General features: G+C 45.6%; 1 protein-coding gene across 3 annotated transcripts in view; it reads left to right on the plus strand.

The window, feature by feature from the left end:
- The window catches only part of foxp2 (forkhead box P2), a 98,662-nt gene extending 72,869 nt beyond the window's left edge, over positions 1 to 25,793 (plus strand). For 2 of the 3 annotated variants that reach the window (XM_041963711.1, XM_041963713.1), the window contains 11 exons: positions 959 to 1,244; positions 2,882 to 2,986; positions 9,050 to 9,137; positions 10,904 to 10,987; positions 14,489 to 14,699; positions 15,720 to 15,823; positions 16,003 to 16,104; positions 18,630 to 18,751; positions 18,963 to 19,032; positions 19,891 to 20,198; positions 24,840 to 25,793. In XM_041963711.1, coding sequence (XP_041819645.1) covers positions 959 to 1,244; positions 2,882 to 2,986; positions 9,050 to 9,137; positions 10,904 to 10,987; positions 14,489 to 14,699; positions 15,720 to 15,823; positions 16,003 to 16,104; positions 18,630 to 18,751; positions 18,963 to 19,032; positions 19,891 to 20,198; positions 24,840 to 24,984 — 1,625 coding nt within the window. In that variant the 3' untranslated portion in view covers positions 24,985 to 25,793. The remainder of the gene's footprint in view (positions 1 to 958; positions 1,245 to 2,881; positions 2,987 to 9,049; positions 9,138 to 10,903; positions 10,988 to 14,488; positions 14,700 to 15,719; positions 15,824 to 16,002; positions 16,105 to 18,629; positions 18,752 to 18,962; positions 19,033 to 19,890; positions 20,199 to 24,839) is intronic. The other variant, XM_041963712.1, reaches the window with a different exon arrangement.
- Positions 25,794 to 26,227: the final 434 nt, after the last annotated feature.

The following is a 26,227-nucleotide window of genomic DNA, read 5'->3' on the forward strand; positions in this document are numbered from 1 at the left end:
CAAGCCTGTCTGTCCCACTCCTCTTCTGTCTTCCCGCCCTGCCTGTCTTTGTTTTTCTCATTGGTATGCACCTGTGTCCCCCCTGCGTTATCTCTAAGTATGTCTGTCTGTCTGCCTCCCCCTCATTGGTATGCTCTTCTGCCATCCACTTTGTCCCTAACTCTGCACATGATCGTTTTGTTTAGTCTCCCGTTCTTCCTTTCTCCCTCTCTTCTTGTCTGATTGTGGTTTTTCTTTTGTCTACCTCTGTTTCCCTCTCAGCTCTGCTCTGCCTATGTTTGTGTTTGTTGTTTTTCCATCTCTGTTTCTATTCCCCCCGCTCCCCAGCCTCCCCTCCTTCCTGCCTCGGTTGTTGTTGTTGTTGTTGTTTACTGCCTTCACCAAGAGGCAGGGAGGGGAGAATAAAAGGACAGAGAGGGGAGAGCAGGCTCCATTTTCTTCCCCTGAGCCAAGTAAACACCTATGTTTGTTGTTTACCACCAAAATGGCGGAGACTGAAAAACAACAGGCAGGGAGGTTTGAGAAGGAAATCAAAGGAGTGAATTTTTCCTAATTAGTTGCCAAGCTGAAAACGAGCAGTGGACAAAGCTTGTTTTTCTCAGACGGAACATGCATTCACTGTAATCAATGTTTCATAGTTCTTCCTCACACACAATCTTCGAGACTGACGACAACAGAAGTGATCTGCTAACAGGTTAAGAGCAGTATGGGCAGAGAAGGTAATAAGAAGACAACACATGATTTCATTGATCAGCACAGTATGAGTTCAAGCTCAGGGCTGCACTCACTGAGGAGAAGGCCTCGAGTCAAGCAGCTTTATGCAACTTTTCTGGCTGTTTAATAAAGTTTGCAGAGTTTAGGCTTCAGCTTTCATCTCACGCCTGATACTCGGGTTTGCACTTTGTGGAGCAGCTGCACTGATATGTCCCCTGTTCCCTCTCTGTCCTCGCTCCTCTAGCTGGCCTCAGCCCGGCAGAGCTCCAGCAGTTGTGGAAGGATGTCACCGGAGGCGGCGGTCACGGCATGGAGGACAACGGCATCAAACACGGCAGCAGCGGCACTGGCACCGGCGGGGGCGGCGGCGGTCTAGACCTCTCCACCAACAACTCTTCTTCAACTACCTCCTCCTCCAATCCCGCCAAAGCGTCGCCACCCATCTCTCACCATTCCATCGCCAACGGACAGTCCCCCGTCCTCAACCACAGACGAGAGAGGGAGAGGGAACGGGAAAGGGAGCGAGAGAGGTAAAGACACAACTGAGATGTCACCCACCCACCTTTTTGTTACAGCGGGTAATAGACGGGGAAGATGAAAAGTTTGTACCCGTCACGCGAGCTTGTTTGTGCCACGATTCAGTGCAGGAACACATCAGAACTCCCATCCAGAGTGTTTGTCCTCGTTTAAAATAACAGCATTGTTACAACAGGGGAAACATGATGTTTTGTTTATTTGTTCAATAGTTTATTAGCTTCTTGGTAATATTCAAAAAAATAATAATAAGAGCCGCATTCTCCCAGGGGGCCCACGTGTGCCACTGAACGCACTTAGCTTGCACACAGATATCAAAAGCAAGGAGAGGAAGCCATGCAGGCAGGCGCACTTACAACAAGCCTCTCTGGCAGGCAAGACAAGGTAACCACCTTGTACATTAAGTATTTAGTGCTTTCTCTCTTTTTTTCCTCTTTTGAAAATTACCTTCCTTGCTTGCTTGTCATGTAAACAGAATACGTGATGCCTTGAGTGGCGTTTCCAGGATGTTTATCCTTGTGATGGCGTCTTTTATAAATGCACCCAGCACCAAAACACTGACTGTTCACATATCTGCCTATCTGGCCCATGCATTATTCAAAGGCTTTTCTTGGGCGATATTATAATAAGGACTTAGGGTAGCGGTGTGTGTGTGTGTATGTGTGTGTGGATGCTCGGTAGAGACTCACACTGGAGGTGGAAGTGCTGTGTAATTGGTTTAAAGTAGATGCTATCTCTCCAGTACCACTAAAAGGAGGCTTGAAAAAGATACCTTTAGAAGGAAGACAGAGAGAAGGAGAGAGGTAGGGAGGGAATGAGGAGAGAAGGAAGAAAAGGGGGGAAAAAAGACTTTTTATCTGCCTGCGTCCCGAGGGGTGTGTGGTGTCTCATAATGATCGAACAAGCAGTATTGTCAGGAGCGCTGCTTACTAACATGCCACGGATCGATGCGGGGAAAGCCCCTCCGTAAAACACGGTGTGAGCTCTGCCAGCGCTAACACGCGCACATATTCGCGGGCCACACACGTGGGCGTGCGCGCACGCGGCCATCGACTGCAGGCGCGCAAACGCCCTATAAGCAGACGAACACACGCCCGTTCACGTCTTCACACAGACGCACACACACACGCGCCAGTGCCAAGCCTAAAGGTTAAACTGTCATCTTTAATAGGATGTGCTGTCTAGGCAGGGTCGTAACTTATTTGGGTGCCATTTGAAAAACGCCAGCGCACCCCTGCTCCCCCTGTCCTCACAGAACATAAGTTACACAGAGTATTAATCTCCTGATGAAAATTATATGGCTGTCTGGATTTTTAATGTTTACTTGAAAGCCCCCCCCTCCTCCTCCTAATAGCTTTACAAGATGGGATGGTGGCTGTGGCGGAGACAAAGCTACAGCTCACTCTAGATTTCCATTGGGGGACGTCAGCTGAAGTCTCACGTTAGCCCACACTGTCTCTAAATTAATGTTGTGTCTTATTGTGATTGCTTCAACCGATCTGACCTGTTTTGACCCCTGTCCTGCTTCCTGCTGACTGTAACCTGACATGCTCAAGCCTCCCCTGCAGATCCTGCGCTGAACTCGATGCCACCGTCCCCTACTCACTCTCCTGACCTCCCTCCTCTCTTTCAGTTCGCTACATGAAGAAAGCGGAGGCAGCCACCCCCTGTACGGTCACGGCGTGTGCAAGTGGCCCGGCTGTGAGAACATCTGCGAGGACTTTGGACAGTTTTTGAAGTAAGAGCACGCCCTGTGCCACAGATGTTACACAGCAGATGACGTCTCCTCACGTCCCCCTGTTAACACCCTGTGGGATTTTGCATGTCAGTGCAAGAAGCTAATATCTATTTTATTATGAAACACACAAAAGTTTACCCCCTTAGACCATAGCACCTCCTCCTTTCTGTGGGTACAGAGGGGCCTAACAAAGAAAACATCACTGCCTTTCAAAGAGCACAGTTTGACCTTCCAGACAGCCAGTTGACAGGGTTCAGCTCCGGCAGCGCAGGATTCAAACCAACTCTGATCCATAACAAATCTCCTTCCCAGCGTGGAGGGGCCTGATAGGTTTGTGAAAAAGCGTCAAAAGCTAATGGCAACTCGCACGGCCGCACACTTACCTCCACAACAAAGGCCCCCATTCACTGTTGTCATGGTGCAGGCGCCAGAGCGAATGAACTCTTCATGCTCCATCAACAATTTAGTTAATTAGCTCATTTGTAATTGGCCGGCTTTGTTGCCAGGATGTTAGCGGGGGGACATCAAAGGAAGAAGGTGTTTGCAGCACTGCCGATTACAGGTTATCGCATTGCCACTCACTGGGTCTCTCTCCCTCTCACTCTCTCTCTCTCTCCCTCTCTCTCCCACTATCACTCTTTCCCTGGCTCCCTGCTCTCACACAGAGAAGAAAAGAAAGGGAAAGCTTTAATTTGAATATTCTAATTAGATTTGTAATTAACTGTGAAATAACGATCTGGCGAGTGTTTTTCACGGGCTGTAAATGTCCATGTGAATTCGCATAAACTCTTGAAATCAGGACATTGTGCTGGTGTATTTTCCCAAATTATGCATTTCTCTACAGTAGTGACTGTAATAAGTTGCAGAAAGCAAAGAAAAAAAAGTACTGATACAAGAAACTAGTCCACCCATGGGGAGCTGCTGTAGGATTTAGGTCAGACTTTTACTAATTCTACAGCAGCTTGTGAATTAAAGCTAAAAGGTGTATCTGTGAAATGAAATGACTCTAATAAACATAGTGTTTATCAGTATTTTAAAGAAACAGGCACGCGTCACATTAAGGTGGATTTTCACACTCTATCAACGCATACAATGCACTCAAAGGAGCCATAATTGACAGCGTTGGATTTAAATGAATCAGAGGTGAATATATGTTACAACAGCAGCCTGACAAGGGTGTTTGTAAGTGTGTTTGCTTATCTCCTGTGGAAAATGCGCCACACACAGGATAGTACACGTCAATGTCAATATCAGTGTTCTGCAGAGGACAGAGCACATCCATAGGCATCATGTAGTATAATTTTAGAAGCCATGCTTATGGAAAGCCAGCTCCCCGCCTGCGATGCGTTGTCCAAACTGGACTGCATGTGCTCCGGTCCAGGTGGAAGAGTTTGCCTTGCAGCTTGGGAACAAATGTGTGTGTGAGAAGGCAAGTCTGTGTGGGATTAGCAGGTTTTCTGATACCTTGTCCTATCCACCTCAGCACACTTACTTAAAGAAGACATCAGCCAATCCCTCTGCACTCTACGCCCGGCTCACACGCAAACAAAACCTAAGTCTGTGTGCTCTAAGGATACTGCAGCTGGGTAGCTTAGCTGGTTATTTAGGTGAGGGGCAGAGATGCACTGTATAAAGCGAAGCCGGTAAGCTGGCAAGCCGATGCAAAAGGATGGTTGTAAAGACAAACTGAGAGAGCGGGGAAGGCAGACGGAGAGAAAACAGGTAGATTTCAAACTTGAAAGCGAGAACACAGGTTTGCAGACGGTTTTGTAAGAAGGCTTGCCAGAACATTGGCTGCTACAAAACAGAGCAGTGTCTTGGTTCAGCTCCCCCCTCCACACACACACACACACACATCCCTGCAAGTCAGAGGCTGGCTCTATACTGTAACCCAGCCAGCACATGAAAACAGGCACCAACAAAGAAGGCAGACTCGTCATCAGAACAAAGATGGCTGCTCGGTGGCGTGCCTTGGAGCAGTGATTGTCGGTGTCAGAGGGAGTCCTTTTATGTTTCCGGAGATGCCAGTCGGCTACACACACACACGGCGCGCACTCGCACACACACACAGGCACAGTTTAAACGGGGTTACATAAAGCAGGTGTCAGATTTAGATGACAGTTTAGATGTTAGGTAGTTGGGTGTGGGTTACGTGTGCGGGGAGGGGAGGAGGCAGCGGGGTAGAGGCGGGGGGTGGCAAGTCAAGCTGGCGTCTCGCAGCTCGCTGTAAGAGCTCAGCTCAGCGGCGGTGACACGTTTAGTCATCTATTGTTTTGTTGCATGAAGAAACTTGTCAAGATCAGCATTTAATAGCTCTTCAGTGTGCTTTTAAGTGTTCTCACCTGGAAAAGGTAGCCGCGAGGTGGCTGGCACCCTGAATTAGCTCTCTGAAGTTCAAAATGAAATAATATTGCTGGGAATGTTTCTTGAGTGGTGGGTGCTGGGGTTTGTGTGTGTGTGTATTTGTGTCAGCTGCATGAGAAAGAGAGGGAGGAACATGAATGCTATTAGTGCATGCTCTGGAGCTATTTTTGTGAGGTGCCTTTATGTTCAATATAAAGAATAGAAAATGCAATTAATGCTTGAACATTTAGCCACTTCATATGTGCATCGTTTATGTACTGATATGAAGCCATATGTGTCTGTACAAAACCTCCTTCAGACTGGCTACAGCCTTTGTATCGACAACTACACTTATTGATTTAAATCACTCCTGATCTCACGCGCTGTCCCCCTCTGTTTTGGCCTTTCACCTTATATATCATAGCCTCCCACCTCAGTAAGATACAGTCTATCTGCACATAAACACATACTCGCTCCCACACATGCACACACTTAACTCCTTCCACTCTCTGTCACCACTCTGCTCCCCTTATTACTGGCAGGAAGGCAGGCTCCATGTTAAAATGGCAAGCTCAGCCGCTAACCTGAACGTTGGTGTCTGTAACCCACTGCTAATTAAACCCACAAGGCAGCAGCCAAGTGTCTTCCTCTCTATATAATGTACACACACACACACACACAAAGTGGAGGCAGGCAGGCCCCTGGCCCCTGGATAGCTGAGCTCCCCTCTACCCCTCCACATGTCTGCTGCACTGTGACAAGACCTTTAAAACGGAGGGCATTACTTATGCACCACCACCATGGGAAGAGAGCGTTTGTGTGTGTGTGTGTGTGTGTGTGTGTGTGTGTGCGTGTGTGCGTGTGTGCGTGCGTGCGTGCGTGCGCGTGCGTGCGTGCGTGCGTGTGCGTGCGTGCGTGCATGTGCGTACATGCATGCATGTGTATATGTGCTTGTTTATGCATGCTAGTCGATGTACAGTGTGCATGTCGTCACATATGGCTGCTGCTTCTTCTCTTTGTGTGTGTGTGTGTGTGTGTGTTAGCTTGACTGAACTGGTGTCGGTGCATGTTTGTGTGTAGCATGAAGACAGTTCGGGGGGCCAACCTTGCTGTTCTCTGCTGGGCCTCTGTGGCCCCTGATAATACACAATGACAATTAGCAGAAGTGTATCATCCATATATGCTGGCTTGAGTAGATTTATTATTGGGCCCTTAGTGGACGTTACATATTCATATACACAGCTGTGGGGGGAGACCTTTGAGATGTTTAGTTCCCTTGTCTTTAAGAGAGGAGAGAAACTGCAGCATCCAATAAAAGGAGAAGTCTTCATCTCGGGATTGGAAAACAACTGCTGCGTCTCACCTCCCTCCTCCCCCTCTATTTATCAGTCTCTTTATTTGCTGTTATTTGCTCTGATTTCTCTACCTTTGCTACACCTCCCAATCTGCCATCCTTTCTCCCCCTCCCTGTTCTCACAAGGCCTTCATCACAGGAGCAATTCTCTCTTCAAGGCAGAAATCAATGTTGCTCTAAAACGAGGCATGAACTGTAAACATAAACAGTAGTCAGCCAGGCCTGACAGCGAGACACGTACCCTCCACCTCTGGGTTTAAAGGATCGCTACCTGGACGCTGCAGTTAAGACGAGTCACTCTGACTCGTTTTTCCTGTTTACATTCACCTACAAATTTAGATTTGTTTATGATTAGAGGCAAGCAAAAGATCAACGCTACAGTGTGATGGAAGAGAGGGATTTTTCTGTCATGAGAGAAGACAGCTCAGAGAGTAAATAAGATCTTCCTTCATTATTGTTTTCTGTCTGCCCATCCCTGTCTCCAACCCCTCCTCCTTTTCTTTTTTTTCTTTTTGTCTTTGTGTGGCATTCATAATGCACAGTAGGACATGCTGCCATTTGAATATTTCATAAATGCATGTAGTAATCTGCCTGTAATCACCTTGCTAACTGGCCAGCGGTGGAAGGTGTGTGCGCGTGTGTCAGAAAATAACTGGCTGGAGGGCTGAAGAGAGGCCTCAGCAGCACACAAGACAAAATAAAAGAAAAACAAGCTGCTTGTCGATGAGGGGCAAACTTAATAAAGACCCCCCCCCCTTTCTTTTTTCTTCTTTTCTTTTTTTTGTAATGAGGTATCTTCAGGGACGGCGAGCAGGCCGCTCTGTGCTTTTGAAGCAGCTGTAATTCATGACACACGCCATACATCAAGTGCATAAGATAGCATTATGGGCAGTGAAATGAAAAGGGTATTTGCAACATTAGTTCCCTCATCCTGCGAGGGACGTGATTAAATGATTAATGTAATGCCCCCTTTTTGCATGCGCATTCTGAAACAGCAATTAGGCACAGGGCTGGAGAACCCCACCAGTTCGTCCCTCCCCTCTCTCCGCCGCCATCCCTCATCCATCCCACTCCCCTCCCCTCCTTTCTTAATGCTACCTCATTCTTGATTTATAATAAAACATTTCTGAGCATTAGACCTGAAATGGTTACAAAAGTGTAAGCAGGGATGAGATGGAATGGTTTTAAATGTGTGCAGCGTAATTGAAAGGTACAGAGCTATTGTGATTACAAATGTTCCATTCAGCCTTTGATTGGCAGGCCAAGAGAAGCCGGCTCAATGAGTTCTTGTTTTGCACATTGCAGATAAACAAGAAGTGAGGGGTTTTGGGAAGAGAATAGAGGAATATGTGGCTGGGAGTGTGTGTTTCTGTGTGTTTGCGTGTCGGTGTTTGTGCCAATCAGTGTTTGTGCACGTTCACGATAATGTAAATGTGTGTGTGTGTTCTCAGATAAAGTGAAAGCCAGAGAGAGAGAGAGATTTTGTACTCCCTCTAATGCACTGGAGGCAGAGCTGTAAATGATCATTGAAGGGTCTGCAAGCTAACCTATAATTACTGGAGATAAAGTGGCAGCTCTGGCATTTCATAAGCATGCCTCCTCAAAGCTTGCTTTGTGAGTTTGTCACCAATGATCATTTAGATAGAGGCTCATTACCCAGCATCACAACACTTTAGAAACCCCTTTTTGCGCCCCATATTTGCGTGTGTGGCTGTGTGTGTCTGCATATGTGTGCTTTACCAGGAATAAAGGTCTGTCTTAATGGCGAGGCTCTTTTGTGTCCTACAGACGAAATCCAATCAAGACAAAAACCCTCATTGACTGTTATGGCTGTCTGGCTGCCTTTTTCTTCTAATGAGGCGAACACACCAGATACATTTAATATGTCTGCCGCTGGATAATGCACCTCCAGTCGAAGAGCTGCTTTTGTGTGTCAAATGTTGCTGGTGTTAAATTGTGTGTATTGTTTTCGGTAAACGAGGGAGACAAAGCCGTTCTGCTGGGCTAGCATCTTTTATTCTCTGCAGAAAGCAGCAGCGCTCAGGGTGGCACTGAAGTTAGCCATCTATACTGACGCAGGCCTATTGTCATGTTAAACATGGCACCGCACACTGTCATGTTACTTCTAATTACCTCATTTCAGGGTGGAACAATGGTTTCTAACAGGATCCTATAGATAATTGTCCCAGTATAGAAATATTATCATTAAAACAAAACAGCAGAGAAGTTGATACTGTAATTATCAGCCTCCTTAATTTTGATCACAGTGAAATGCAACTTGCTTTTCTCCCACTAGCTTTGACAGACTTGATAGATTTGAGGTCAGCGTTTAACGTGTCTCTCTCTGTCCGTCCCTCCACCTCCAGGCACCTAAACAGTGAACATGCCCTCGACGATCGGAGCACAGCCCAGTGTCGAGTCCAGATGCAAGTCGTACAGCAGCTGGAAATACAAGTAAGTTTCCCCTGCAGGTAATAACGGGGAGTTTGAACAAAGCTATATGTATTGTTACATTTCTACCATTGTCACATTTGCTATAATGAACTAATTTCTCATTTAAGCCCCTAATCAACCAGTCCAAACTTTATTTTTTGAAAGTTGTGTGAGTGAGAGAAAGGCCATACTGTGGTCTGCTTAATACTTCCAGACAAGCAGGACCTGCTGAATTCAACAAAGCCACTAAACAAAGGAATCCTGAGGCCTTACAACGAAAGCCATTATGGCTGTTTTAATTGAATTAAGCGTGTGCTTTATTTTCTCTGCTTTCTTTTTCTTTTTTTTTCTCTCTCTCTTTCTTTCCAATTAATAGTGAGCGCATCTCTCCCGGTCTGCTGTGTTAATTAACTGCACTTTGCACCTGAAGAAAGCTCAAAAGGAGGGAACTATTTTCAGTAGGTGGAGCGTGACCTTATTAAGAAGTCATGCTGGCTAGATAATGAGAGCGCTGATTGAGCGACATTATTACTCAGCACTGCCGACAACCGCTCCTCTTCCTTTAGAAACAAATACATATGTATGTTCAAACAAAGTGCCAGCTGGAAGTCTGCTGCCAGTCGGAAACCAGGCCCTTTTTGTATAGCAGCATATGACCAGCTCTCAATATAGAAAGTTTTTCAAATGGGTCAGTACTCTTAAAAATATTAGGAATATGATGGCAAATGTGTACAATGCACATTATAAAGAGATCTAACTGTAGCTTGTGTTCTCACCCTCCCTTATCTGCTCTCTACCAGAGTCCTAAAGCAAAGCATGTCCTCCCGCACATAGTTATTTTCTGGTCCAATAAACAGTTTGTATTTAATTGTTGGGCATCTGGCTGGGTCTTAAAACTAAATAGATTCTGTTGGCATGTTAAAACGAACAGAGTCAAAAAGGGATTTCTGCTATTTATTTAATTTTATTTCATTTTCTGTGTTTTTTCACTGAAACACAAACCTATTGAAGCCTGCGCTTTACAGTGTGACCAATTACAGTTGTGCACTTGTGTTGTCTGTCCTGTATCTTCTCTTCTCTGCCTTCTCTTTCGTTCCTTACTCCCACCATCCCTCTCTTTTTTCCACGAGAGCCGTCACTAGTAATGAGGCCCAGCTCAGTGTGTGTGTGTGTACGCCTACTTGCTTGTCCGTTTCTCCGTGTGTTTGGTCCTCGTTTGTGTGCGTGTGTGTCTGTATATTAAGGGTGTGTGTTGAGGGGGTGAGCTGAGCCTTTCACACGGTCTAGTCCCTGTCACTCCCTGTGAATTAGATTGATGATAGGCGATGGCTGGGGCCACTAACTGGACCGGGGAGGCGGGGCCACCTGGCACCCTGTTTGGAAGACCCCTTCACCTCTCAGCAGCTGCTGGCTGCGCTCCATTCCCCCTAACAGTGTCCACAGGACTTTGAGCAGACACTCAGGACCACCTAATTTATGGCCCGACTAGCTTGTTACTGTCAGAGCCTTGCTGACCTAAATTTTGCTATTGACAAAAAGATGAAATGCTATTTGTTTTGCCTGACCTGTCTGCACCCTCTCCTCCCTCCTTCCCCCCGGCCTCATATTCTGCTTACATCACCGGCCGAACTGTTTGGTTTATATCAAACCTCTTTCTTTCTCCTCACTCCACCTGCCCAGTCTTACATCTCATATTCTTCGCTCTCCTCCTTTTGGCTATCCCTCTCCTCTCCTCTCCTCCACTCTAATCTACTCTAATGTACTCTCTTCTTCTTCTCTCTTAACAGCTTTCTAAAGAACGTGAGCGTCTTCAGGCGATGATGGCCCACTTGCACATGCGGCCCTCGGAACCCAAGTCATCTCCCAAACCAGTGAGTGCATATTGCTCCGGCTACCGTAAACAAGCCCCCACACAGAAAATGAACAGTTTAACCCGGCCGGCGGTTGTGCGAGTGAGTGACAGAAGATGAAAGGGGAGAATGGGATTTTGTAATACCGAGTTGCAGCTGCTTCTTATCAGGTATTGTGCGCCGCGAGAGGACGATGGGGTTTGGAAGGCGTATTAGATGGCAGAGCGGCGGAGTCCTCGGCTAAAACGCAGGGTCATTTCTTTGTGATAGATATAATAGCCAAAACAACCTGTTGGCTGCTGATGACTGTTTGGCTCGGTGGCCGCAGCGGCGCTCAGAAGTGGAACGAGAGGGGAGAAGATGTGTCATTTGAACAACAAACACCTGAAAATTACAGCCGAGTGGTGAAGATGGTGTGATGTTGACATAAATACCCACAGTGCTGCAGAAATTGGCTACAGGAAAAAAAAAAATCCCAAATTGTGAAAGGGGTCATTGAAGAAGAAAAATGATGTCATTCTACATGTACTTTCTCTTTGCCTTTCACTTTTCGATTGAATGATTGCGAATGCGTATCTCCCGAGCAGCGTTTGAATTTCATATTAAGACGATGCATTTTTGCAAAAACATTATTTCCTCCCTGTTTTAGACGTTTTGAAATATTTGAGAGCAAAACATTGTTAGCGTGTTTCTGCTGCTTAGTAAGTGCCTACTTTCAATGGAATAATTTCCCTCATCACCTCTCATCATAGAATGCAGATAATCACAAGATAGCATAATTATCCCATAATTCCATCAGGAATCAAACTCCCTTTTTATTATTCAATCTCTCTCTCTCTCTCTCTCTCTCTCTCTCTCTCTCCCCGCTGTAGCTTTATTTTTTAATCTTCAAAACTCCAGCAGCTTGGTTCCATCTCGTCCAATAAAGAGTTTGCAGCCTATAATCCATGCCTGAATATGAATGAATGATGCTAATGAAGTATTGCATTACATAAAGCACACATGAAAGAGCCGCTAATTGCATTTGATGGTGGGGGCAATTCAGACAGAATTCTTAAACGAACAGTTAAGTCCTCAGTTTTAAGGCTCCCCCCATATTTTTAAGGGGAGGTGAGACGAGGATTCGGCGCCAGCGTGCGCGGATCCTCTGTGCAAAAGTGGGCAGATGCAACAAAAGAGAGATGGTTAGGCGGATTTCAAATGGCAGCATGGATTCACACCCAGCAAAATCACACAGAGACATTTGATAAATATGAGAAGTCTGTGTTAGCCTATCAGGGCTGGAAGTAAGTCCTATTTTTCATTAGTGAAGCCCACGAACAAACCAAAGCCAGACGAATACAAGACGCCGGTGCACTGTCTCCAATATGACCCCATTTATTCCCTGAATCACACTTCATTAAATGCTACCTTTTGGCCATGCCATGGATGGATGAGAATCAAAGTTAGCAAGGCTGCAAGTTCTGAATAATAAGATCTCTCTCTCTCCCAACCTTGAGTGTGTATTCAGACGAGCGAGAGGTGACAGAGTGTTCACTCCTCCATCCGGTTGACTGTAATCAATTCTATTTCACCCCCCACCCCCCCAAAAAAAAATAAGAAACGGGTTTGCACGCCTGCAAACATGTCACGCTTGTTCCCTTGTCTCGTAGGTGAAGAGGCGGCAAAAAGGACGGGAAATTATGTTTTAGCATTCTCAATATACATGCCCGTCCGCACACACGAAGGCATTTATTTTGAATTTAGTTTGCATATTTTGAGGTGTTTTTCTGCCACGCGGTACGTGAGTGTTTATCAAATTGCCTTTTGAGGACAATGCAGTTTGTATTTCGCAGCTGAGTGTCTGGTTTGGGCAAATGTAGCAGGCACACTATCATGACCTCAACCACAACGAATTAAATGGCCATTTGCACGTGATATAACTCCATGACTCCACTACCGGTGCAGAAATGAGTCAATGTTTGGATTTTAGTGGTCAAGTGTGTGTATGTGTGGCGTTTGTCTGTTAAATAGGACAAAAAAACAGCAGATATTTCTGCATATAATCAATCAGGGCCATTGATACAGATGTATATGCAGATGTATAAACTTCCCATAACCTCGTCCTCATTCTGTCCTCAGCAGAGTTCAGTATGTGCACCCAGCCCTCGTCCCAGCCCATCACTGTAGCAGCTCATTACAGCTAAGATGGTATATAATTATCATCCGAAAAGCCCTACATCCACCGGAGTCTCTCAAACTTGACATTTTATCCTATTTATCAACACATGCCACAAATGACCGCTGATACCTTTCTCCTCAGCCTCGCTCCTTCGTCTCGCAGCGCCTCGGCCGCCCCCCTCCCCATCCCCTTCCCTTCCATCTTTCAAGTCGGTTTTAATTCAAACTCTCGCAAACGGATGCATTCCACTTGTAGACTCACAATTAAGGCAATTTGGTTTGAATATGTAACGATGTCATTACCATTCCAGCTAAATTAGCGCAGAGACTAAAAGGTCAGTTAGGAATTTTCCAGTCGGTTAGAGCCTCTCACATGAGATTTGGGAAGCAAACGCGAAAGTGGTGGAAAAGCCGGACGATTAGCGAGCGCAGTCGGCATCCATGCCAGAGGTGACTAACGCTCTCTGGTCCCTCATGTTGAAGCAGTGGAGGAGACGAAGTCGGAGTGTGTACGAGTGTGTGTGGAGTCACCATAACTGTCCGTGCTGGGTTTTGAAGTGTCTTTTCAGCCCTACTCCCAGGGAGAACATGAACTTTGACGTTTTATGATTCCTCACCTGATTAGGGCTGATGAATCAACTGTAACTGGAATCTCTCATGGATTAATGAGGACTTCCAGTTGTGTTGTTGGTGATATTTGAAGTTCTGTGATGCAACATTAGCCTTATTCGAATGGTCAGTCAGCTGGGTCTAATTCCACTCTCACTGCACAATCCACTCACTGGATCCACTTGTAATAGCAGGATTTTGGCTGAGGTAGCTTAGATTTGCCGCCAACACAACAGGATCACAGTGGCAACGCCGCTGTCGAAACAAGGGGAACATGAAGTCATGAGGTGGGTGACGGTTCTGGACCGGGGTCGACCAATTCACACCTACAGCAAACAAGATTTTACCAGCTCATTGCCTCAGCGTGAACGGATTATGGGTGGTTGCAGTGGGGGAGCCAGAGAAGGAGGGCGGGGGTGAGGGAGGGTGGGAGTGATAAATAGAGAGATAAAGAGAGATGGGGCCGGGATAACACGCCGGCTGATCGTTGGATAATCTTGAACAGCGTGCTCTAATTAGAATTCTTATGATACAATTTGGTGGTTGTAATTAGTGGAGATGGGCTGGCTCCTCTCCACGAGCCTTGTTAGTGGAAACACAGCTGTGTTAGAGAGGAGGAGAGCAGACACTCGGCTCTGTCAGAGAAACCACAAAATAATGCCTTCCTCTCTCCCTCTCTCCCTCCCTCCCTCCCCGCTACTTCCATTTGTATCTGTCTCTCTCCCGCCGGCGCTCGCTCATCCTCCGCCACAGCTCAACTTGGTGTCCAGCGTCACCATGTCCAAGAACTTGCCCTCAGCATCGCCCCCCAATTTACCTCAGACACCCACCACGCCCACGGCGCCGATCACGCCCATGGCCGCCATGCCCCAGGTGCCGTCAGTACTGGGAGGAGCCAACGTCCCCAGCATGGGAGCCATGCGCAGACGCCACTCGGACAAATACTCCATGCCCCTGTCGTCAGGTAGGACCAACTACTCAGCACTGCACGTCACACACACACGGCATAGTACATAGATCCTACAGTTAAATGTTTTGCATTATGAGGACTGCCATTTTGTCCCCATAAGGATAAGATAAGTCCCCACAAAGTGACTGTGGAAACAGATTGTCCCCAAACATGAGTAACACACACCCACACACACACTCACACACTGATACATTAAGACATAACATTCATTAATTTGACTTGGATTAGAATTAAATTCAGAACTTGTTGACTTGAATGTTTTTCCTTGAAACTGAACTGAATCCATTCACATTTAATGACATCATAATGTTGAAATAGCAAATTACTTGTGATGCCTCAACCCTGAGCACTGCACTATTAATAGTACTCAACCCATAATGGTGTTCTAGTACTTTTCTCAACACACACAGACGTGCATGTGCGCACACACACACACACACTCTCTCTCTCACACACACACACACACACACACACACAGGCACACACACACGACCACAGAGGCTTGTTGGTCTTGCCAATGTGTGATGTCTGGTTGGTTTTTAAAAGCAAGCCTGTGTTTAATCACTCTATATGTAAATAGACAAGAACTTCCTCTGTGCATAAATATTACATGAATGTTAATTAAGTTCAAATAATGGTGAAAAAATACAATATTTATTACATTAAGACATTCCATGTGTTAAGCTTTGCATTTTAAACGCTCTGTCTTTGATGTTTATATTTACTCTCTCTGTGTTTAGTGTGAAGACACATAAATTATTCAACTTCACCCTAACTAACTACACGGATCTCATTTTATGGATGTATTAGTGTTTAAGATCTCTCACGAGAGAGATTAATTAAAAATGCATTTTGTTAGACATGGAAAATGCTGATTTGATGTGCACCCTCTAACCCCCCCACCCTACCCTCTTTTTCTCCCCTCCCTTTTCTCCCCCCCCCAACCCCTTTTAATTTGATGAAACCTTGAGTAAATGCAATACCTAAAGGAATAAAATTTACCAATTATTTCAGGTGGTGACACAGTATTTATTTTTCCAGAGATCGCCCCAAACTACGAGTTTTATAAGAACGCAGATGTCAGACCGCCATTTACTTATGCAACCCTCATAAGACAGGTGAGTGGGAAATAAATTAACTTTGCCTGATTAGATTAAAATTAATTGCTGCATGAATCATGGCAGCTCGCTCAATCTGTGTGTGTGTGTGTGTGTGTGTGTGTGTGTGTGTGTGTGTGTGTGTGTGTCAGTTACGTGGTCTCGTTAGTAAACCATTATTTGATGTCATCTCATTTCAGGCTATCATGGACTCTGCCGACATGCAGTTAACGCTTAATGAAATCTACAGCTGGTTCACACGCACGTTCGCCTACTTCAGACGCAATGCTGCAACCTGGAAGGTAACCTTGATGAACCCTCCACCCCCCACCCACCCCCACACACACACGCGTCCCTCCACCTGCACCCCGCTGTGCCCTTTCACTCCTCTTACAGTAAAGACTAGAGACTCCTTCCTGTCGCTGAAGTCAAAAACAAAACCTCAAGAAAAGCACATATTTACTCAGCCCTGAGCGATTTGCGCTCCTCTCCCCTTCCTCTCGAGTCGAGCTCATTCTGTCTCTTATTTATGTTTTCCACCATTCTGCCTTTTCTGTTTGGAAATGACAGCCGAAAGAATTATTCTGCCTCAGATATCGTTTTCTAATTTGGTGCAATTAATAGCGGAGGCTCGGCGTGGAGAGGAGAGGTGCTCTGACGCACTAATTATACAGCAGCCACTCCATCATCAGCACCTTTTGTTAGGAGAGACACCCCACCTCCTACTCCTGAAACCACCTTCTCTCGCATATCATTGGTTAATTAGGAAGAAAGATGGCTGTTTGCCTGTTAACCAGCTCTCAGCCGCGTGAGGGGGCCAGGCCAAAGACGCACGCACACGTGTACACACACGCCAACACATAAACTGCGTGTGAGAGAGGGGTTAAGGGTGTGTTCATGTGGAACTAAAGCAGGGAGGAAAGTGAGAATTGGCCTGTCATGGAGGGAGCACTCTTTATTTACCCACACAAAAGGGCCCATTTGTATATCTGTCCCGACAACTTTATTGTCCTGTCTGCCTCCACAAAGATGGTAAAAAATGTCTTTTCCTCCAGCACATGTTTTAACCCGAAGCGTGTCTGCCTGCTGATAAAGAAAGCCCCTTCCCGGGCGTCGGCGTCTTCAGCGTTTTATCCCGTGGCCCCCGCGCGTCATCCGTTAGCCGCCTTTTAGCCTTTGTGGCTGCACAAGAGGACTGGAGGGAAAACTCAAACGAGCCGCTCATCAGCATGCAAGACGTGGCGCGGCACTAGATTTAGCAAAGTGAATTAATTTGGATTTGGGATGCAAATGAAGCACATGGGCGTGTGATCACCAATTCAGGAGGGCACGCAAAAAAGATCGGTGCCCTTTTCCAGTGTGTTAGGTACAGTACGAGCCGTGTTTTGCTGCGTAATAATGTTATGACAAGATATGTTCTCAGAGGTTTTGGGACTGTTGTTGCATTTGCAGCACGAAACAACACAAGCACATGCGCCTTTTTAAATGTTTTCTGTCTTGGTTTCCTAAAAAAAAAAAAAAAAAAAAAAAAGCCCCTTTGTTCCAGCGATATCACAGTGACATTAGAAATATCTCGTCCCCGTGTCTCCCACCACGCACAATAACCAAGCTGATCTATTTACGTCCACAGCTCCACGATTCCCTCTGTAAGTATTAGTGGGATGATCAGCGATTGGCTTGTCGTTTGATTAACAGAGAGAATTTGTTTTAAAAAAAGGGGGAAAAGAAAGAAATGAAAGGTAGTTTAATATCTCAGCTTGGTCTCATCAGCTCAAAAGAGGGATCTGCCCCCCCCTCACCCTCCACCCCACTTTCCTCTCTCTCTCTTTTTCTCTCACCCAGAAGCTTATTAGTTCTAACTATATAGCATGCATAATAAAACTGCTCATTTGCTCATTAATATTAAAATTATCATATTCAGAGCCATGGGCATTAAGATCAATCAAATCCTGGGATTTTCAGGTCAGATGCGAGATCTGCTTATGAGGTTTTTTTTTTTTTTTCTGAATCCCTTTTTCTTGGAGAAAGAGCAGTACACACCGGGCTAAGAGAGATGATAAATATGAGAGGCAGAGATATTAAAGCCAAGGTTATTATTTGTAGAGTCTGATGCATGTTTTAATTATGGTCATATGGTCATATTAATATAAGACAGCTTTTTTTCTACGGGTTTTCCTTATTCTGTAATTATTGAAAACACCTGACTGGTCTACTGTATGACAGATATGTCCTGCTTTAATTCAAACACAGCTTTGATAATACATTTGAGGGATGGGTGTGTCATGTAAGCACGTATTCAACACCAGATGGAGAATATTTGGACATATAGATGTCAGATACAGTTCACCTTAATGCTCCTTATCCGTGCATGCACACACACACACACACACACTGACACAAGGGCCTCCTGATGACTGTCTTTCTTCTTGCAATGCTGTCATCTTTAAAGCGATGTGTCCATTAAGAGAAATGCTTTTTCCAGAGCAGAAAGGGTTACTGACATCACCATTATCAAGGCCGGCATTACCACTTCTGTCACCACCATAAGCCATTCGCTATGCTGATTACCTCCTTTTAGCCTACTTACTCTGATTGATATGTACTGTGTGCAGGACTTGTAAGAGCATTCGCTCTCACTCAATTTTTACTAATTAAATCAATGGTGCGTGAATGTTAAGAATTTCTTCAAAAATGCAAGAAAAAAATCAATTTCCAAGCCTTCTTCTTCCTCTCCTTCTTTTTTTTTTTCTTTTTCCTTGACGGTTAATGAATGAATGTGAGTCGTTTTACCTCATCCCTCTGACCTGTGTGTCGTGTCTCTCCGCAGAACGCCGTTCGCCACAACCTCAGCCTGCACAAGTGCTTTGTGCGCGTGGAGAACGTGAAGGGGGCGGTGTGGACGGTGGATGAGGTGGAGTACCAGAAACGCAGGTCGCAGAAGATCACAGGGTACGAACTCTGTCGCCTCGCCTTCAGATCTAGATCTGAAGGTCAATGACATGTGGAGGATCAGAGAATCAGTGCCTGAATCCTGTCCTTTTCTTTGAAACACAGTTTTTGTGCCTCTCTCTTTGTTTATATATACTGCACACTCTCCCTGCTGTGCAATTTGTTCTTTACTTACTAATCTCTGATATGTTTTTTTTGTGTTTCCTTTCAGAAGCCCATCACTTGTCAAGAACCTGCCCTCCAGTCTTGGCTATGGAACTGCACTAAACGCCAGCTTACAGGTAACCAAAAGCGACAGAGAAGCTCTGACTCACCAGCTGCCTGCGTGTTTGACTGACAGGCCTGACTGACCGACCAATTGAATGACTGAACGAGTGTGGTTGCCGCGAACAATAGGCCTCCACATTAGTGCTCGCACTCACAAGAGCAAGTTTTTTTTTCAATTTCCAACTCAGGCTTCTGCCTCTTTCTCTGCTGCTGCGTGTCTGCATCTCCCCTCTCTTCCTCTCTCCTTCCTTCCTGCGCAGTCAGACTCAGAAGGCCACCCTGTGGTCGAAGCAGGAAGCAGCTCTCCCTCCTTCTTTCCTCTCTTTCTCCCCTCTTTCAGCTGCGGCAGCCACCCTAGATTGATAGCGGCATGTGCAAATGCAAGGGCATGTGCATTAATATTTATCTAAGCTGTCATAAATGATTTGGCTTCATAGTGTACGCCGGTGAGGTGCTCATGGCAAAAACTTTAAAAATTTAATCACTGTATATAACTTTAATGCGCAGCAGGCGAAAGTGTCAGGAGTTTTTTTTTTATTATTTTGAGGTAAAGTTTTTGGGGGACTTTTTTAATAGCCACACCACACAAGGGCATATGAATGGCAGCTGGGGGGAGGTAGTTGTCAGCAAGGTGTCACAGGGGAAAAATAGCCTGCAACAGAATGAAAAACCTAAGCATGAGACAACTGTGTTTTAATAATTACTGTGTTAAATCTTATCATTCTCTCACCTGACACTTTTTCCTCTTGTATCATTCTTCCCGCCGTGTGCCTTTCCTGCCTCCTTCACTTTCTACTCTTGAACCGTTTTACCAACAACCTCCCTTCGAACTCTTAATCCTCAACATTTCGTCTCCTCCCTCTCTCCTGCAGGCTGCCCTGGCAGAGACCTCCCTGCCTTTGCTGGGGACCCCCGGCCTCATGAACAGCGGCTCCACGGGCCCGATGGGAGGCAGCTGCCACGGCCTCCTGGGCGGAGACCCGTCCGGCCTGATGGGCGGGAGTCCGCCCGGCCTGTTGGGTGGGAGCCCGCCGGGGCTGCTGGGCGGCAGCCCCCCAGGTACGCTGAGCGGCAGCCCCCCGAACCTGACGCAGTCCGCCCACGAGGAGCTCAACGGCTCGCTCGACCACCTGGACACCAACGGACACAGCAGCCCCGGATACTCCCCACCAGTACACATGTAAGTTCATCAGATGGAAGAATTACTGCAACTGATGCCGTGAGTGCGTCACACACTCAGTATCAGCTGCAGTCAGCAAGAAACACTAATCTGCAGCTTTATAAATGATGTGATTATGGGTGAAAATCCAGAAAAGCTGCCTTTAAAATGCACCTGGACGGTGTTCAAACCCCAACTCATGAGATCATGGAGGCCACTGACACCCACAATCCCTCCCAGCTCACTCTCGGCAGTATCTGAGAGATAATTGTGTCATACACAGACTCACACATCTCACATTTTTATGAGTTGCCATCTAAGAATGCAAGCACATGTTCAACCCCCCCACCTCCACTCCTACACTGAACTCACTGGCTGTCCTCATACCCTTTGTTAGCTTAATTGCCTGATATTTAACCCACAGTAGCAGCATGTTCTACGGTTTGCCATGACCTGAGGGCAAGGTTCAATTTCAATAGTATGTATTGTATCATAAGCAGACCCATCCTTCTGTCATTGCTGCTGTACTTTGAATGGTGCTCTTACCTGAGGTGAGGTTTTGGATAACAGTTAGCTCTAATTCTATAAATAGGCTCTATTACACATTCGTCTTTAATTACACCACTGTCTGCATTATAGGGGTTTAGCTGCTATATTTTATGCAAGGCTGTTCCTATTAATATTGAGCAAGTGTAGCATTAATTACTCCCCCCGCCTTCCCCGTCTGTTTTAATGGAGCCGAGAGTGTTTTTAAAAAATTGATGCGCGAGTTTCAGGAATGTCTGCAACAACCTGAGCTCAGTGGTGTCACACAGGTCCGCGTGAGCCCGCACTGTGGTGAAGGTAGCATGCAGGGTCACACACACACACACACACACACAGAGGACACATTCTCAGACAAACAGGAATTACACATCCATGATTCTCATCCGCAGTCCATCAGAGCTTGTGTTGCAAAGTCAGCCGACATCAGGGAAGCACTTCTGTAATGGATAAAGGATGCACTTGGGCTCCATGCGTCTCTCTCTGAGAGGGAGCAGAAGAGTGTTTGGTTAGCCCAGCCACACGTCTATACATTAATCTATTTCGACATGTTTACCCCTCTCTGAAATGGGGTGTTAAGTGGAGCAAATCTGCCCAGCTCTAGACAGAATCCCAGTGTTACTGCTCCCCCAGGTCATTTAACTTTTAGTAACCGGACAGCATTGACTTTCTCTTTGTTGCTCGCTTCCTCTTCCTCTCTGGCCACGCCGCCTTGATACCGACATGTGTGGCTGCGGAGGACCAGGCGCACTCATCCGTCCCTCCCTCCCCCCTCCCGCCCGTCCTTCCATCCCCGCCTGCCTTTACACAGCCACGACAACCTCAAAATGGAAGAAATGTGTTTTTCATGACCGGCTTTTCCAGGATGTTGTTTAAATAATGGAGTGGCTCGTAGCACTAAACTAAATAGTACATCACCTTGAAGGGCCTTTCTCAGGAGAGCGACTCCTCAGCACAACCAAGGCAATCCAACAATTAGACGAACCTCTCCTTCCCCTCAACGTCTAAAGGTTAACGCTATCTGCTTAACCGCAAACCAGATCGCCTCAGGCCACGCTGGGCGCGCGTGTGCATGCTCGTGTGTGTATGCATGCGCAGTGCGCTCATGTACACCCTCAGGGGTAAAAGACGTTTCTGTAAACCAGGAAAGACTAAAACTCTTAAATTTGGGTGAGCAAATTCGCAGCTTAACGCTAACTGGAGAAAAGCCAGAGCAGAATATTTCTCCTGGTACCCAAATTCTTCACGTGCTCTGATGAAAGCGAATGAAATGTGTTTCATATCGCTCTGTTCTGTCAGCTGTGTCCTGTGCTGTCGCATCTAATTGTTTGGTGACCACCCCTCTTTGGTGTAACTTAATGAATCATAGTGAGACGTTATGAATGTCTTTGATTGCCCCCCCCCAGTCCTCACCCCTGCCTTCACTTCTCTTTCCTTCCCCCACCCCCTCTCGTCCTCCACCCTCCTTGCCGCCCCACCTCCCTCTCCTGTCCCCCAACCTACCATTAGGCCCGTGGACTAATGACCTTATTTGCATCCCTGACATACCTCTGCATGATTGCTGGTGCTAATCTCCGATTGATGTGAGAGCGGGCATCTCGAGAGCACGCACACACATACCCGCAAAGCGCCACGTATTTATTACACGGCAAAGTCCGGCGTTTACTCCTGAGTGACTCGATAATGGCAGCTAGCCATTAAGCACTAAATGGCTCATCCACATATTTTAATAAAGTGTCAGAAAGCTCAGGCCTGTGAATATGGTCCTGCATATTTTCCTCCAAAGCCGCACAAACAGCTAATAAGCTGCATATTAAAATAACAACGGAGAGCTTCGCTTTGTGCTACATCTCACACTCAGCCGCGTCAACTGATCGACATGATGCATTCAGGTACACACTGATTGTGATTTTTAACTAAAAGAAGATCAGAGAGCCAGGCTGTGACAGCATTGTCCAGGTTTTTAAGCTTCGTAAAATGAGGCTCTTTCTGTATTCATGTATTTATCAACAACTCCTGCTGTGGGCTCCCAAAGCTGAAGGCTGCTGCATAAAACGACAAGAACGTACAACACTGGAGTAATACTGTCTTCATAGGAGATGTTAGCATTGTTAACAACTGTACATTAATAATCACTTAAGATGTGCCTCCAGTAGGAACTACAGCACAGTTTATTAAATGATTGTATGTGGCTTATAGATTCTAAATAGAGAGCGACTCAAACGTACCTTTATCCTTAATCACTTACATTTGTAGGCGTAAGAAAGTAGCGAAGATATCAGTGTACAAATATCAATGATTCTTTTTATTATGGATTCATGTGTGCTTTCTTACAATCAAAGGTTTTATCATTTATTCTATAAAATGCAGTCCAAAACAAATATTTTCAGTTTGCGCTGATTTAAAAAGTCGCCTATCGACACATTTAAAAAGCTGGAGACAGACAGCATTCGCAATTTTTCTCTCACAAATGATTAACTGTCAAAGCTGTTAATCAGCTAATTTATCAACCAATCATTTCAGCCCGTCAGGTGGATTCTCTAAAAGAATCTCAGACCTTAGCACCGATGAGGATTCACTCACGAACATGAAAGAATGAAAATGGGCCGGGTCTGGTTTTACTGGATTTCCAGACAGACAGCCGAGTTGAATTTTACTTCTTCATAAACCTGAGTGTTTGCGTCCAGCAGCCTGTTGTCAGGTCGGAGGGAGCAGAGTCGGTGTTTTCCATGTCTGTAACCTCTGGCCGAGGTGTTTTTCTCTCGCCTCCCGCCGCCTCCATGAATCTTGAGGGGCAGAAAACAGAAATATTCATCGCTCGGCTCGCATCCTGCGAAGATCAGCCTCCTCTCTTCATCCCACCGCATCAGAATATTAATTTACAGTATTTGGCTCTGAATATTAAAGTCATCTGTACCTTTTAAAATTCTTTTCATATTCAAAGCCCCCCCTTTCCACTGATGAAGGCAGCCCAGGAGAGAGGCTATGAGACGAGTCCTAACGCACTACCACTTGATAAGTCTACCTCTCTCTCCCCACTCTCCTCTTTCAAAGTCTGCGGGGATTTTCTGATGCATCCGATGTGTCAGAAATAATTAGGTTTTGTCAGATTTATCATCGTGGCACAAACCCCTCTCCGCGACTCGGGCCCCAGATCATGTTATGCCTTGTTTGTGTGTGACAGCATTATTATTCTTGTTAGTCGCCCAACACTTTTTTTTTTTTTTTCCCCTTTCCGCCCACTCCTCTGTTGTTCTGAAGGGAAAGGCGTCCTGCTCACAGCGCTGCGTCTGCTTCCTGCTTATTGACAGTGGCTAAAGATATTCATCCATTTAGAGTTAAAAACATGTATCATGGTGTCCGAGCGAACTGCCGGGGCTGAAGTTGATTAATGGCAGAACCTAGCTGCCAGTTTTTCCTCTTGAGGAGCGACATGCACAGCCCCTGCATATTAACGAGTGGCTGCGCTTTCTATTAACTAGATAAAAAAGCCTCTCCTCTGCCTTTGCTCCAGGGGGCTCAGGGATGAGAAATTCTCCATTATTTATCATGTGGCCTGTTTTTTTTTTTCTCCTTCCTTTTTTCCTTTTTCATGTATTTCAACCTGGTGTCATCAGTAAACTTTTAAATGCCAAACATGTCTGGAACATCACAGCTTATCGGCCTTACAGGGGCCATGTTTTTCATGCAATTTTCATGCGCTTACTTACAGTAGACGTGAGGCATCATGTCGAATTAGCGTCTCGCAAACAACATGGTTGTTACTTTCACTGGATAATGCATGTAATGGCTGTTATATGCCTGTTTTTGGATGCAGCACAATATTTATCTCTTAGCTGAACACCACATTGTGTATTCCATGTGCAGCGACGGGAATGAATTATCATAAACCCTTTCTTTCTTTTGCATTATATTTCTTTTTATTATTTCATAGTGGCAATAATTACCATGACTATACTTGATTACTGTCTCTACTCTCAGGTGTCCTCTAATAGCTGTGCATTTTGCATGCCCTTTAAAAAAAAAACACTCCTGGTCAAACGAGTGCTACTGGCTGCAGGAATCTGTCATCAAACATATAAAAATCTAACATTTGCCGCCAATGTGATTGTGCCACAGGCCACCCATTCACGTGAAGGAGGAGCCACTCAACATGGATGACGACGACTGTCCGATGTCACTGGTGACGACAGCCAATCACAGTCCAGAGCTGGACGACGACCGGGAGCTGGAGGAAGGGAACTTATCAGAAGACCTGGAGTGACTAGGATACGGCTTTTGGTCGACGTATCCCTTCACCCTTCAGCCGCACTGTTTCTCTCACACAGACCTCCTGCAAGACTAGAAACCACTCCACAGTCCAAGCAACCACAGCTGACTCTCTCTTTGTCTCTCTCACCACTGGGACTATTTATTGAGCATGCATCCGGATGGAGACCGGTCCAAAGGAACTCTTTGTTGCAGCCCTTTGGGATCCCCAAACACGACAGGCATGAGATGCCTGATTTAAAAAAAAAAAAATTAACTCTTTGAGACCTATTTCATTGGAGATGGCGTGGCCACATACAGTACAAGGATGATGGACTCACGGATGGGGGAAAAAAACATGAAACATACGAGCAAATCATGTTCCGTTGAAAGCTAGCGGCCTCATATACTGCCAAAAAGGAAGACGTTTTATGTTTGTGAATAATCCAACCCCCAGTAGTTGTTAATGTCTAGAGACAATTGCTGGTTCAATTCAAGTTGTTGCTCTGTTATCATTTGCACAGGAGTAGTCTCAGAAATTTGTGTCACTGCCTGTATGTTGCTACTATTATGAAAACCAGTATATTATTTTTTAGCTTTTTATTTGATTTTTATTTGATTTTGTTTTTTTAACCATCGTTAATTCAAAACATTTTAGACACCACCAACTGTAAATGCCATTCCCTGAATCACACCAGTAACGGAACTACGGTACCAAAACTGTTGTTGCAGCTGTCCAGAAAAAAAAGAGAGAAAAAAAAAGAAAAAAGTTGGCTTCCAGTCTATTATCTGTTTGTGATTAAAAGTAAAAAAAAAAAAAAAAAATCAGTTGGGTAAAAAGTACTAGTTTGTGTAAAGCACCATTTACAAAACAAATGCATTTCTGCATAATTTTCTTCTTGCTGTTCTCCTTACCTCCTCGTTCTAAAGCTTTGTCTACCTGCAAACAGTCACAGGCAACAGCTAGAAACCAAAGCCAACACTAGCAATGGCCAATAGCTTATAGACAGAAGCCGCCAAACTCCTCTTGGTCCGTCTTCTGTGACTTTAAACTAGTACAAAGAGAAGCTTTTGTTCCGCAAACTACCTTCGAATAACCTCTGGGATTGTTTCATTTAGCCCTATACAAAGATGATCACGAGTAAGAGAGAGGGGAAATAAATGCTGACTTTGATGTGTAATTTGAGAACTCATAGAGCGTCCACTTTGGAGATTTTCTGCCAGACGTACTGTAGGTAAAAGGCGACGTGACATTTGAA

The sequence above is a fragment of the Chelmon rostratus genome, chromosome 22 (assembly GCF_017976325.1).
Source record: "Chelmon rostratus isolate fCheRos1 chromosome 22, fCheRos1.pri, whole genome shotgun sequence".
Lineage (NCBI taxonomy): Eukaryota > Metazoa > Chordata > Actinopteri > Chaetodontiformes > Chaetodontidae > Chelmon > Chelmon rostratus.